We start from the raw sequence: 14,657 nt of genomic DNA on the forward strand, positions 1-14,657 counted from the left end.
AGATATAGTGGGAACAGCCTTCTTGGGAGTAGTCATTTTGAGAGAGGCTGTGAGGTCGACGTGCTTCTGTTGAGGTCAAGGTGTAAGCTTTGGTGAGCACTGGGTTTAGTTGAGGAGGGTGAGTATTGATCCAGTAAGGTGCTTTTTTTTGGAGACACAAGAGACTGCAGATGCTGAATCTGGAGCAACACAAAGAAAGCTGGAGGAACTCAGTGAGTCGGGCAGTATCTATGGAGGGAAATGGACAGTCGATGTTTTGGGTTGGGATGATGGGTCTCAACTCGAAACGTCAACTGTCCATTTCCCTCCATAGATGCTGCCTGACATACTGAGTTCCTCCAGATTTTGAAGGTATTTTGTTCTCTTTTTCAGCAAAAGGGACTGGGGACAAAGGATGTGGAAGCTAAGGCAGCAGTATGCTCCTCCTGCAGGATGTGGGAGATCCTGGTGACTACACCTGCAAGGGTGCGCGTCCAGCTGCAGCTCCTGTCAAACTGCTTCAAGCAGTTGGACTCATTAAAGAGCATCCAAGATGCAGAACATTTCATAGATAGTACTTTTAGGGAGTTGATCACACCTCAGGTTCAGAGGGACAGGAGATCAGTGACCGTCAAGAAGAGCAGGCAGATAGCGCAGGAGCCCCCTGTGGCCATTCCCCACTCAAACAGGCATATGAGGGTTTGATACTGTTTGGGGGTATGGCCTCTCAGAGGAAAGCAGCAACAGCAGCCGAGTTTGATGCACAGCAGTGGAGGGAAAAGTCCAGGTGAGCAGAAGTGGTGGGGGACTTGCTAGTAGAGGAACAGGTAGGAGCGAAACTCCAGAACGGCCTGTTGCCTCCTTGATGCCAGAACCAGGGATGTCTCGGACTGGGTACAGAACTTTCTGAAGGGGGAGTGTGCCAAAGGTCATAATATATATTGGTATCAACATCTTGGGTGGAAAGAGGGACGAGGTCCAACAGAATGAATTTAGGGAGTGTATTGTGGAGGTCGTGGCTGTAATGTGGTAACACTGCCCCTACCTAGTCGGATGACAGCGCTGCCCAAACCTGGTAGGAAGGCACACCACTGTCAATCAAGGTTTGTCTCGACCCAACTCATCAGTGCACACCTGAACCATTGGTCCCTTTAAGCACCTTTGTACTTGTCCTCGGGCCATTGGCCTGTTTTAACTACCTGGGCAGGACCCCCCAGCCCTCCAGCACTATAAAGAGTGCCACATGCTTGGTTTTGTCTCTGAGGGATGTCTTGTTGGTAAGTTGTGCACTGTTTGAGAGAAATTGGTTAGTACCCTGGGAGCATAGGGCTGTGCCTGCACTGAGTCAAGTGGTGGAAGGTAGTGTATTGTTTTTCCTTGATTGTTTGTACCCAGTTTGTTGTGTGTGTATTTTACCTCTGTTGCAATTTTCCCATGCTTGCTATCACTGGTGTGTGTGTGTGTTGCCCTGTTACCTTTCCCTGTGTTTAACTTTGTAAATAAATCATTTAATTCAAAGGCTGTATCCAGACTCCTTGTCCTTTGAGACCTTGAACTTGTCTCACAACAGGGAGTTAAGCAGAAGATTAAAAAGCAGGAGCTCTCAGGTTGTAACCTCAGTATTGCCCCCTGTGCCATGTGCTAATGAGAGTAGAAATAGTAGGATAGGACAGATGAATGTGTGGCTATGAGCTGGTGCAGGAGATAAGGCTTTAAGTACTTGGATCATTGGGATCATTTCTGAGGCAGGAGGGACCAGTACAAGAAGGACATGTTGCTCCTAAACTGGAGGGAGACCAATATCCTTGCAGAGAGGTTTTAAATTTGGCAGGTGGGGGTGGGAAGTATAGTAGCAGTGCAGTGGGTGGGGTGAAAAATGTAGAGGTCAAGGAAGTCTAGTGGGTGGAGCAGACAGGCAAGTTAGGGAGCATGGGAGGGCTGGCAGGCTCAATGCAGTTACTTCAATTCCAAAGAGCCTCATGGGTAAGTCTGATGAACTGAGAATGTGGATCTGCACTTGGAATTATGATGTTATAAAAATCACAGATGTGGTTGAGGGAAGGGCAGGACTGGCAGCTTAATGTTCTGGGGGGTAGAAGTTTCAGACATGACAGAGAAGGTGCAAAAGTGAAGGGGGTGGGGGGGGGGGGAAGAGTCACACTACTGAATAGGGAGAACATCATGGCAGTACCTAGAGAGGAGATCCTGGAGCAATCGTTCAGTGAGGCCATATGGTTAGAACCTAGGAATAAGAGGGATGATCACTTTGTTGGGGTCCTCAATAGTCAGCAGGACTTGGAGGAAAAGATATGCAAGTAAATTGCATAAAGATGCAAGAATGATAGGATTATAGTAGTGGATGATTTACTATAACATTAGGGTTATACAGTAGTTGTGCGGCTATCCCCAGGTTACGAGCACCTTAGCTTAAGGGCATCCATATATATGAATGAGCTTCACAATATTATTAAATTCAAAATTGTGGCATACAGACATGTTTGTTCCTACAAACAGCAGATCTAGTTCCCTCTCTCCACTTTTAATAATTGTTCTTATCAGTCTTATGTGCTTTTGATACCATTCATTACAGTACTGTAGATGTATGGTTACCATATTGAGTGTTTTTGTGTATTTTCCAACTTATGGACAAAAATCAACTTAAGGAAGTCTGTAAATAGGGAACATGTTCATTACCCAGGGATGCCCCATATTGACTGGGATTGCCTCAGTGCAAAGGACTTAGATGGGATGGAATTTGTTAAAAGCATACAAGGAAATTTCTGTAACAACGTTTAGAGTCCTACTAGAGACAGGGCAGTGCTCAATCTAGCTTAAGAACTGAAACTGGGAAGGTGGTGGAAGTGTCAGTAGGGGAGCACCTTGAACATTGACCTTAATTCTGTAAGTTTCAAGGTAAGTTATGGCAAGGGGTAAGATCGGTCCTCGGGAGAAGGCCGATTTCAATCGTGTAACAGAGGACCTAGTGAAAGTAGATTTGGAGCAGATACTTGTGGGTAAAACAACAGCTGACAAGTAGGGGTGTTTGAAAAGAAAGCTAAGAAGAGTTCAGGACCAACATATTCTGGTAAGGGTGAAGGCCAAAAATGGAAAGATTAGAGAATCTTGGATGACAAAGGATTATTGAAGGTTTGATCGGGGGGGGGGGGGGGGAAGAAAAAAAGGAAGTATGACAGGTATGGGCACCTGGAATCAAGTGAATCTCTTGAGAAATATAGAGGGTGTAGGAGAGAACTTAAGAAATTAGGAGAACAAAAAGGGCCATGAAATAACAGAATTCCAAGATACTCTATATGTTCGTCAGGAAAAGAGGGTAGTCAGGGAAAGGGTGAGTCCCCTTGGGTACCAAAGGAGTAATCTGTGTGTGGAACTGGGTCATGTGGGTGAGGTCCCAAGTGAATACATCTCATCTGTATTCTCCAAGGAGAAGGACATGGAAGATAGTGAGGTCTGCAAGGGGTACATTGATAATCTGGAGCAGATCAGTATTAATGGGGGTGGGGATTTAGATGTCATGAATGTATAAGGATTGACAAATCTCCAAGACCAGATGAGATCCATCAAGGGAGGAGATAGCTGGGACCCTGATGGAGATTTTTGCATTTTTGTTTGGCACAAGCAGGGATCCAAGGGAAAGTTTTTCTATGTAGATAGTGATCGATATCAGAAATGCACCACCAGAGAAGGTGGTGTTTAAGAGGCGTTTAGACAGACACTTAAATAGGCAAGGCATAGAAGGACACAGTCCTAATGTAAGCGATGGGATTAACGTAGATGGGCAAAAAGATCAGCATGGACATGATGGGCTGAAGTGCCTGTTTCTGTGATGTACAACTCTGATTCCTTTTGGGCAAGCCTTTACCTCAGTCACAGAACCAGAAACCTTTATTAGTAATTCCTGGTCCTGACAATGACTGCATCACAAGAATGCAGGAGGTCACTCACTTCTCTCAATGTGATGGGACAATCAAATATAGAACTTAAGAACAAAAAGCTGTTGCAGATCAGTGTCAGAGTTACTCTCTGGGAATTCAGATACAGGGAGTGAAAGGGAGATCTTCAAGTTGAAACTTGTAGATGGTTTTCCAGTTATGGCACTGGAGAAAGCCAAAGGCACAAAAAGCTATTGTTCTAAAAGAAGCATACAAATAAACTTTAAAAGGATGGACCGAATCAGACAAAGTCAAGGTGAAGATGCGAGACCAAGCTCTAATTGACAATACAAGTTGTTGATAGCACAAGGTTTGTTAAATGGGGACACATGATTTTCAAGCCAGGTGTACTAAAAAGGCAAAGTTTAGAAGAGCATCACACTGAACATTCAGTTGTTGTTGAACTTGAAGCCAATAGTTTATTTTTGGTATTGGTTATTAGATAAAGATCTTGAAGAGCTGGGAGACAAGTGACCACCTGTCAGGGCTACAGAGCCAAGCCAGTGGAGAATCCTTTACAAAACTAGGAAGAGCTAAGGGACTTGTTGTGATCACAGGTCAAGGGTAGTGCTGCTACCTCCCAGCTCCAGGAACCTGGGTTTAATCCTCACCCCAAATGCTGTCTGTGTGGAATTTGCATGTTTTCCTCGGTGCTTTGGTTTCCTCCCACACCTAAAAGACATGCTGGTAGGTTAATTAGCCTTTGGCGTAGGCACAAGGTAAAAGGATCAAAGCACAGTTGATATTCATACGAGGAAGGATAGGTTCCAGTGCTACAATGAAAGAGGGAAAGGGATTGCTGTCATGAACCAACATTAACCCAGTGGGTCGAATGACCTCCTTCTGTGATTTCAAAGAATACGCATTGATTATTCTGAGAAGGTGATTGATAACCTTTTAGTACACATGGACAGTCACCTAAAATAGATCAAGTGAAACGTGTTGAATCCTGTTCTACAACAGAGTTGAAAACTTGAGATCCCGTTTTTTCATGTCACTGTTCATTTGAAACACCAGTCTCCGATAACCATCATCAGTTTTGTTCATTTCCAACTGAAACAACTGGTTTTAAGCACATACTTGCTTCACATTATCCAGACTCAAATCTCACCACAAATTGGTAAAAATTGGTAAGAATTGTCTTAAGCAATAAACATTACACAGGGACTGCAGTTTAACATTAAGATGTCAATCAGAAGTTTTTGTGGTGACATTTTGCAGTTTCACATTTGACAACCAGTTATTCTTCTGTTGAGTCACTAGTGTAGAAGACTCATTTCACGACTGAGCTTAGCTCTGTCAGATCTTCAGGGGAGAGGAAGAGGCAGTTGAGATGGAAATGAAATTATGACTCGTCATGACAACGATTCAAACAAAGTGACAGTTTTAATGTTAACACCACCTCGCAAACCTGACAATGGGAAATAGGATGTTGCAGTGATAGTGGAAGTGTGGGCAGAAAGAGGTGCAGGAGCCAGAATTAAAAAATCTACTCATAAATCAGTTAATTCCCTCGGGGAACATGGAAGAACTGTGTGATCATGTATCCAGACATTGATCCAATGGGGATTGTGGAAGAAATGAGGCAGGAATCTGCTAAAGTGCATCAAGATGCAAAACTTTCCTCAGATCAAGGTATGGATACATCGCCAACAATACACATCCATTTCAGGAGATCAAAGAGACTCAGGAAACTTATGGACACGAGACTGCAGATGCTAGAATATGAAGTTTAAAAAAAAAAAACAAGCTGCTGAAGGAACTCAGCAGGTCACCCTGGCAGTGGAGGAGACAGATGATAGACAGATTGGTGTGGGAATGGGGAGGAGAATTAAAATGTCTAGCAACCAGGAGCTCCAGATGATGGACAGAGCACAATTGCTCAGTGAAGTGGTCACCTAGTCTGTGCTTGGTCTTACCAATGTAGAGGAGGTCACATCAAGAGTACTGAAATGCAATAGACAAGGTTGGAAGAGATACAGGCGAATCTCAGCTGGAAGGGCTGTTTAGGTCCCTGGATGGTGGTGAGGGAAGAAGTGAAAGAACAAGTGTTACACCTCCTACGGTTGTAGGGCAAAGTGCCAGGGTCAGGGAGGGGTGGGTAGGGAAGATGAGCAAACCAGGAAGTCAGGGAGAGAGTGAACCCCGTGGACAGCGGAAGGTGGTGGGGAGGGAAAAATGTGGCTGGTGGTGTGATCAGAAAACTTGTGGCCAGATTATTATCTGTAAATAATTTGGGTATATAATCAGTCTTTCTCTTCAAATAGTGAAAGTAGTGTCAGGTATGTAAGTGTATGATAATACACATGACATATGTGCACGTACAGTGCAGTGAGAGTTAAATAAACCAGTGGCACATGTTCTAGCAGGTCTCCCCATTTCTTCATGTCCCTTTGTATACTCAGCACTGCTGGGATTTGAGGTAACAAATGTCTGCATACACATGTGCAATACAAGTTCTTGTCTTTTGATTAATTCTCTCTCCAGTTGTTTCTGCTGTTAGGGGGCATATAAACAACAATTCATTGTTCCTGTTATCTCCTATGTGCACCTTTACTGATTCTGTTTCCTATTCTTTTTACATTTTAAATTTTATTTTACAGTGTGGTAACAGGCCCTTCTAGCCCAACGAGTCCGCGCCACCCATTTTAAACCCAAATTAACCTACCCATACGTCTTTGCAATGTGGGAGGAAACCAGTGCACCCGGAGGAAACCCACGCAGACATGGGAAAACGTACGAACTCCTTACAGAGAGCGGGAATCGATCCCCGATCGCTGGCGCTGTAATAGCGACGCGCTAACTGCTACACTACCGTGCTTCAGGGCCAAGATCATTCCTCACTACTGCCCTTCTTAAACTAGGCTGCTCCCTATCCAAATTTTCCATTTTCCCATCCTTTCCATCATTCCAGAAACACAAACTATTTCATTTCCAACAATAATCATCATTCAACTAAGGTTCTGTAATACCCAGTAGGTCAACTGTTGTGTCTTTGTGGCATTGGTTATTATCACAATTATTATCTGTTTGTGATGTATATAAATGACCTGGATGAAGGTGTAGATGGGTTGGTTAGTAAGTTTGCAGATGATATGCAGATTGGTGGTGTTATGGATAGCATAGAATACTGTCAAAGGATACAGTGGGATACAGGTTAGTTGCAGATATGGTCAGAGAAATGGCAGATGGAGTTCAATCCAGCTAAATGTGAGGTGTTGCACTTTGGGTGATCAAATGTAAAGAGACTGCACACTGTTAATGGCAAAACCCTTAACAGTGTTGATGAGCAGAGGGATCTTGGGGTCCAAATTGATAGCTCCCTGAAAGTGGCTACACAGGTTGATAGGGTGGTAAAGAAGGCATATGGCATGTTTGCCATCATTAGTCAAGGCATCGAGTTCAAGAGTCAGGAAGTTATGCTGCAGCTTTATAAAAGTTTAGTTAGGCTGCAGCTGGAGTATTGCATTCAGTTATGGTCACCCCATTATAGGAAGGAGGTTGAGTCTTTAGAGAGGGTGAAGAAGAGGTTTAGCAAGACACTGCCTGGATTAGAGGCATGTGCTCTGAGGATAGGTTGAACAAACTTGGGTTGTTTTCTCTGGAGCGGCTGAGGGGAGATCTGATAGAGGTTTATAAGATTGAGAGGCATAGATAAAGTAGACAGCCAGTATCTTCTCCCCAGGGTTGAAATGTCTAATACCAGAGGGCATGCATTTAAGGTAAGAGGGGGTAAGTTCAAAGGAGATGTGCAGGTAAAGTTTTATACATGAGTGGCAGGTGCCTGGAATGTGCTGCCTGGGGTGGTGGTGGAGGCAAATACTACAGGGGCATTCAAGAAGCTCTTAGGCACATGAATGTGAGGGAAATGGTAGGATATGCACATTGTGTAGGCAGAAGAGTTTAGTTTAGTTCAGCATTTTACTACTAATGTAACTGGCTTGGCACAAGGTTGTGGGCCAAAGGGCCTGTTCCTGTGCTGTACTGTTCTGTTATATATCACTGACATGTCATGAAATGTAGTTTTGCAGTACAGTGCAAGACATAAAAATTACAATAAGTTACCAAATAAATAAATAAACAGTGCAAAAGAGGAATAACAAGGTAGTGTTCATGGACTGTTCAGAAATCTGATGGCGGAGGGGAAGAACGTGTTCCTGAAATTGAGTGTGAGTCTTCAGGCTCCTGTTCCTCCTCCCCGATGGTACTAATAAAAAGGGGGCATGTTTCAGATGGTGAGGGTCCTTAGTGAGGGATGCCACCTCCTCAAGGCACTGCATCTTGAAGATGTCCTCAATGGTGGGGAGGGTTGTGCCCATGATGGAGCTGGCTGAGTCTACAACCTTCTGCAGTCTCTTTTGATCCTGCACATTGGAGCCTCCATACATGGTGGCAATGCAACCAGTCAGAATGGTCTCCACTGTCCATCAGTAGAAATTTGCAGAGTCTTTGGTAAAATCTCCTCAAACTCCTAATGAAGTAGAGCCACTAAAGTGCCTTCTTTATGATTGTATCAATGTGTTGGGCCAAGGATAGATCCCCTGAGGTGTTGATGCCCAGGAACTTGCAGCTGCTCACCCTTTCTACTGCTGACCCCTCAATGAGGACTGGTGTGTGTTTTCCTGACTTCCCCTTCCTGTAGTCCAAAATCAATTCCTTGGTCTTGCTGACGCTGAGTGCTAGGTTTTTGTTGTGACACCACTCAACCAGTTGATCTATCTCCTCCTTGTTGCCATCTGAGATTCTTCCAACAACAGATGTATAGATGTACAGGCAAATGTATAGATGTTTGAGTTGTGCTTAGCCACACAGTCATGACTGTAGAGAGAGTAGACCAGTGGGCTAAGCAGGCATCCTTGAGGTGTGCCTGTGTTGCCTTATATGAATGCTTCATGCATGTAGATACAATGCCTTTAATGATAGCACATAGAACAGTACAGCACAATACAGGCCCTTCAGCCCACAATGTTGCACCAACCTTTAAACCTCACCTAAGATGATCTAACCCCTTCTTCCCACATATCCCTCTATTTTAAATTTCTCCATATGCCTATCTAGTAACCTCTTGAATCTGACCAATGTACCTGCCTCCTCCACTGCCCCAGACAGTGCATTCCATGCCCCAACCATTCTCTGGGTAAAAAAACCTTCCTCTGATATCTCCCTTGGACTTCCCACCCATTACTTTAAAGCTATGCCCTCTGCCCTGGGAAAGAGGTGCTGGCTATCCACTGTATCTATTCCTTTTATGTATATCTCTCTTATGAGATGGACTCTTGACCTCAATCTACCTCATTATGGCCTTACACCTTATTGCCTGCCTGTACTGTATTCTGCAACTGCAACACTTTATTCTGCATCCTGTTATTGCTTTCCCTTGCACTACCTGAATGAAAAGGTTGTAATGAAATGGTCTGTGTGGATGGCATGCAAAACAGTTTTTCACTGTACCTCGATACATGTGACGACAATAAACCAATTTACCATTCCCCCCCAAAATTACTTTGTTCACTAATACCTTATTATCGTTAAGTTCTATGACCCTACCTGTCTCGTTCTACATATTACTACCCACACTAGCATCTTATTCTATTCCTTAACATTTTCCATTAAACGTTGTTCCCACTCTCGGGTCAATTGATGTGGGGGACAAAGAAAAAACTTAAACTAAAGAACAACTCGATTTTTGTTAATACTGAGATCACTTAAATTATGCAGACGTTCCATTAACCCTTGTAACTCTCAATGACCTCACATTTAACTCACTTGTCCAATTTGCTACTCAATACATTAAATCACAAAACTCACGACTTGGGCTCAGATACTATTAGTGCGAGATGTACAGACCAGACTCACTTTAGTAGGTTGTAATCCTCTGATTTTTTTCATTGCACCTGTACATACATGTACTTGTGCATATGACAATAAACTCGACTCTGACTTATGAAAAGGAAATCATGTTTGGCTAACCCACCGGAGTGCTTTGAGGGCGTGAACCAAAGAGGAGGTGATAGCATGAGGAGGGAAAGTTGCAAGGTCACAGGGAAATAAGAGACTGATGGGATTATTCTGCTGGGAGTCGGCGTGGATACAGAGTTAAATGGCTTTGTGTGCCATAGTTTATAAAGTGCACTCCGGTTACTGAGAAACTGGTTTCCACGAATTGCTCCATCCCCCTGCCACGCTAAATTCAATCAGATCCAGTTTTATGCATCCAAGTTCTCGCTTTTCTGTTCACATGATATTCCATTTGTTTTTAACGAATGTTTATCCACTGAAAGTTAACTCTGCCATTTTATTCATTACACCTTTTAAGTCCACTACAAGTTTTTGTTTAAAAAAAACTCACCAACGCGCTAAGCACTAAACAAAATGTTTTAAATCCAGAGAATACAAATAAAACAAGACAGCACTTCCACACACACCACCCCCCCCCCCCGGCTCACTGTTCAGCTGGACCAGGAACTGTCTTCTCCTGCGGTCGTGGACCACTTTAATGGGATGGCTGTTGATCAAGCCCCCACACCGCATCACCTGAGCTCCCCGTCAAATTACACTCCATCCAGACCTGCTCCGCCTGACAACCGCTGGTGTGTGGTGTGCATGCAGAAGTGTTATAAAACGTGCAATAATTTGTAAGCGTGAGTGGCCCCACAGCCCCAGCTCTTTAAAGGGTAGGCGTGAAATGTATCCGAAGCAGTTTGCAGCAGGGGATTGGCTCCCGCAGCCCCACGTGGTACCACAGCTGATTTCCTGTGGCAATGTTTATGTCAGTTTCCCGAGACGATCGGAGAATATGAACCCATAAAGTGTGAGCGGAGAACGGCGGCTCCGAGCCGAGATGGCCGAACCCAGCTCGATCCCAATCCAGGACGAAAACAACTGTCCCATTAAAGTGGTCCATGACCGCAAGAGAAGGCAGTTCCAGGTCCGGCTGAACGGTGAGCAAAGAGATCCTCCCCGGGTCTTACCTTTGTTTTCGCCCGAAGAGAGATTATACTCCTTAAAAGGGCAAACGCCTTCGTGATAAACATCCTATCTCCTGCTCCCAGGACTAAATCCAGCGCCTCAGACTTGCCTGTCTTTATATTTATGTATTATAGATCTGTGTGTTTGTGTATATGTAAAGTCAAACATCTTATTTTACCAAGCTATTTATAACCCCACCGGTGGAATGATTAACACTTTATTGGGCCGGTGTGTGTCATTTCCTGATTTCCGCTCTCTTGAAGTTATTTTCTCCCCCAGGGAGTTGGGCACTCCCGCCCTAAAAGAAGCGGAGGGATTTGCTCTTCCGCAATTGGGTGAAATTGTTGACCTGCTGGACGTACCTTTTGGTTTGGTCTGAGTTCATTGTATTGTCAAGTTGTTTTTTTTTGTTTGTTTATTCGGGGAGAGCCTGCATTGAAACACCTGAGGGGTTTTCAAGGGTGGCCAGAGTAAAACAAAAGGTAGAAAGGCTGGCATTTTATTTGCGCCTCTCTCCTCCCTTTCAGAACTCCCACCGCATTTAACAGCCAATTGAAGCGTAGAGCAGTTTTAACAAGCAGTAGCTGGACAGTGTTCTCCCTTCATGCTGAGTGCAAGGGGTAAACACTGGCCTGGATACTGCCCTTATGCTCTTTGTTAACTATACTGCGGGAGGATGTGTTACATCCTGAGAGAACCCTGGTTTAATGCCTAGTCCAAAAATGTCCATATTTCTGCATAGAATAAGAGGCCATTTTGCTCCACTGAGTCCATGCATGGCTTCAATCCCATTCCTCCACCAACTTCCCCTGCAGCCGATTCTCCCCACGTTCCCATCAACTCCTCACTCACCTGCAAACTAGTGGCAAGTTACAGCGGTCGATTAACGTACTGTATGACTGGGATGCGGGAGGGAACTGGAGCACCGGGGAAAACCCATGCAGTCATAGGGAGAACATGCAAACTCCACATGGACAGCACTGGAGGTCAGGATTGAACCTGTGACGCTGGAGTTGTGAGGCGGTGCCTCTGCTAGCTGTGCCACTGTGCTGTCCAACAGTTGATTAGTAGAATGGTGGGTGATGTAGAGAGAAATGGATCTCTAGGATAATGTTAATACCAGGTCGTCGTCTCACCCGAGGGACAGTCATAGGATGGGGCCTCTTCCACAACACTCACCCAGCTTTTTAACCAGTTGCTAAGCTTAACAGAGCTCCCTTACTTGGGGTCTGCCCCTCTAACAGACATTCTTCTGGAAAGGTGTAGTGGGCTGATTTTTATTTGGTATCTCATCTGCCCCGGCCCATGAGGTCATAGAGATGTACAGCACCGAAACAGGCCCTTCAGCCCAACTCGTCCATGCCCACCTAGGTGCTGACCTGAGCTGCTCCAATTTGGCCCATATCCCTCCAAACCTTTCATATCCATATACTTGTCCAAATATCTTTTAAATGTTAGAATTGTACCCACTTCCTTTAGCAGCTTGTTCCATATACTCATCACCCTCTGTGTGGAAAAAGGTTGCCTCTCAGATCCCCCTGAAAGCTTTCCCCTCTCACATTAAACCTTTGCCCTCTAGTTTTAGATTCTCCTACCCTGGGAAAAAGACTGTACCATTCACCTTATCTATACCCCTCACGATTTTATCAACCCCTATAAGGTCATCACTCAGCCTCATTTACTCCAGGGAAACAGTCCCAGCCTATCCAGTCTCTCCTTATAACTCAACCCTCTCCAGTCCCAGGAAGATCCTTGTAAATCTTTTCTGCACCTTTTCCAGTGTAGTGACGTCCTTCTTACAGCATGGTGACAGAACTGCACACAACATTCCAAGTATGGTCTCAGCAATGTCTTCTACAGCTTTACCATGACGTTCCAGCTCCTTGTACTCAATGTCCCGGCAATGAAGGCGAGCGTGCCAAATATCATCATCTGTCTGTGTCACCACTTTCAGTGAATTAACTACTGGTACCCTTGAGTCTCTCTGTTCTATAATGCTCAGGTGCAGAACATTCTCGAGGGGGAGGGCGAACAGCCAGAGGTTATTGTACATATTGGTACAAACAACATAGGTAGACCAAAGGATTAGGTCCTGCAGAATAGGTATAGGGAGTTAGGTAAGAAGTTAAGAAACAGGACCTCGAGGGTAGTGATCTCCAGATTATTCCCACTGCCATGTGCAAGCGAGGTCAGAAATAGAAAGATAGGCCAGATGAATTTGTGGCTGAGGAGCTGGTGCAGGGGGCAGGGATTCAGGTTCTTGGACCATTGGGATCTATTCTGGGGTAGAGGCGACCTGTATGAAAGGGACAGGTTGCGCTTGAACCAGAGAGGGACCAATATCCTTGCAGGGAAATTTGCTAGTGCTACATGGGAGGATTTAAACTAGGTTGGCAGGGGGGGTGGGACGCTGAGCAGGAGCAAGTCGTAGGGTAAAGCAGTAGTCTGCAAGAGCAAGATTAGTAATCAGGATGTCCAGGAACATAGTAAAGGGAGGGAAAGAAATACCCAGTTAAATTGCATTGATTTCAATGCATGAGTTTTAACAGGTAAGGTAGAAGAACTCAGAGCATGGATTGGCTCTGGGGACTGGGACGTTATAGCCATAACAGAAACATGGCTGAAAGAAGGGCAGGACTGGCAGCTCAGCATTCCAGGATACAGATGCTACAGGCGTGACACAGGTAAGCGAGGGGGTGGGGTGTTTCCTTTTTAATAAGGGAGGACATAACAGCAGTGCTTAGAGATGATATTCTTGGAGGATCGCCCATATGGGTAGAACTTAGGAACAAGGAGGAGAGCATCACTTCAGTGGGGCTGTAATATAGACCGCCCCCCACCGCACACCCCCCCCCCCCCCATAGTCAGTGGGAACTTGAGCAGCAGATGTGTAAAGAAATTGCTCAAATTTAAAAGAATAACAGGGTTGTATTAGTGGGAGACTTTGATTTCCCTGGTATTGACTGGACTACCCAGAGTGTTAAAAGCTTGGACAGGGTGGAATTTGTGAAATGTGTCCAGGTAAGTTTTCTGAGTCAATATATAGAGGGCCCTACTCGGGAGCTGCAATACTGGACTTTCTCTTGGGGGATGAGGCAGGGCAAGTAAATGCGGTGGCAGTCAGGGAGCATTTTGCCTCAAGTGACCATAATTCTATTACTTTTAAGATGTGATGGAAAAGAACAGGGCAGGTCCACAAGTTAGGGTCCTAAACTAGAGCGGAACTAATTTTGAGGGAATTAGGCAGGATCTCACAGAGGTTGACTAGGAGACCCTGTTTGAAGGTAAAGGAATGAGTGACGAGTGGGAGGCTTTTGAGAGTGTGATATCAAGGGTCCAGGAGTGGCATGCTCCTGTTAGGGTGAAGGGTAAACCTGGCAGGTTTAGGGAACACTGGCTGGTGAGAGATATTGAGGCTCTGGTCAAGAAAAAGAAGAAAGCATACCTTTGGTTTAGTAGGTCAGGGATGAGTGAATCCGTGGATGGCTATAAAAATATTAAGAATACATAAGAGGGAAATCAGAAAGTCAAAGAGAAGGTATAAGGTGGATCTGGCAGGTAAGGTTGAGGAAAATCCCAAGAGGTTCTATAGATATATTAAGAGTGAAAGAGTGGCCAGGAAGAGAGCATGTCCCCTTAGAGATCAGCAGGGCCGCCTATGTCTCAAACCGCAGGAGATGGGTGGGATTTTTAATGAATATTTCTCCTTGGTGTTTACTGAGAAGAAAATCATGGTTGCTCAAGAGATAAGGGAAACAA

At 44.8% G+C, this 14,657-nt stretch overlaps 1 protein-coding gene across 2 annotated transcripts in view; it reads left to right on the forward strand.

The window, feature by feature from the left end:
- The first annotated feature begins 10,670 nt into the window (after positions 1-10,670).
- natd1 (protein NATD1) overlaps positions 10,671-14,657 on the forward strand; it is a 31,681-nt gene continuing 27,694 nt past the window's right edge. The window contains exon 1 of one of the 2 annotated variants that reach the window (XM_052020870.1): positions 10,671-10,870. In XM_052020870.1, the coding sequence (XP_051876830.1) occupies positions 10,771-10,870 (100 nt within the window). In that variant the 5' untranslated portion in view covers positions 10,671-10,770. The remainder of the gene's footprint in view (positions 10,871-14,657) is intronic. The other variant, XM_052020869.1, reaches the window with a different exon arrangement.

Source organism: Pristis pectinata, chromosome 8 (assembly GCF_009764475.1).
Source record: "Pristis pectinata isolate sPriPec2 chromosome 8, sPriPec2.1.pri, whole genome shotgun sequence".
Lineage (NCBI taxonomy): Eukaryota > Metazoa > Chordata > Chondrichthyes > Rhinopristiformes > Pristidae > Pristis > Pristis pectinata.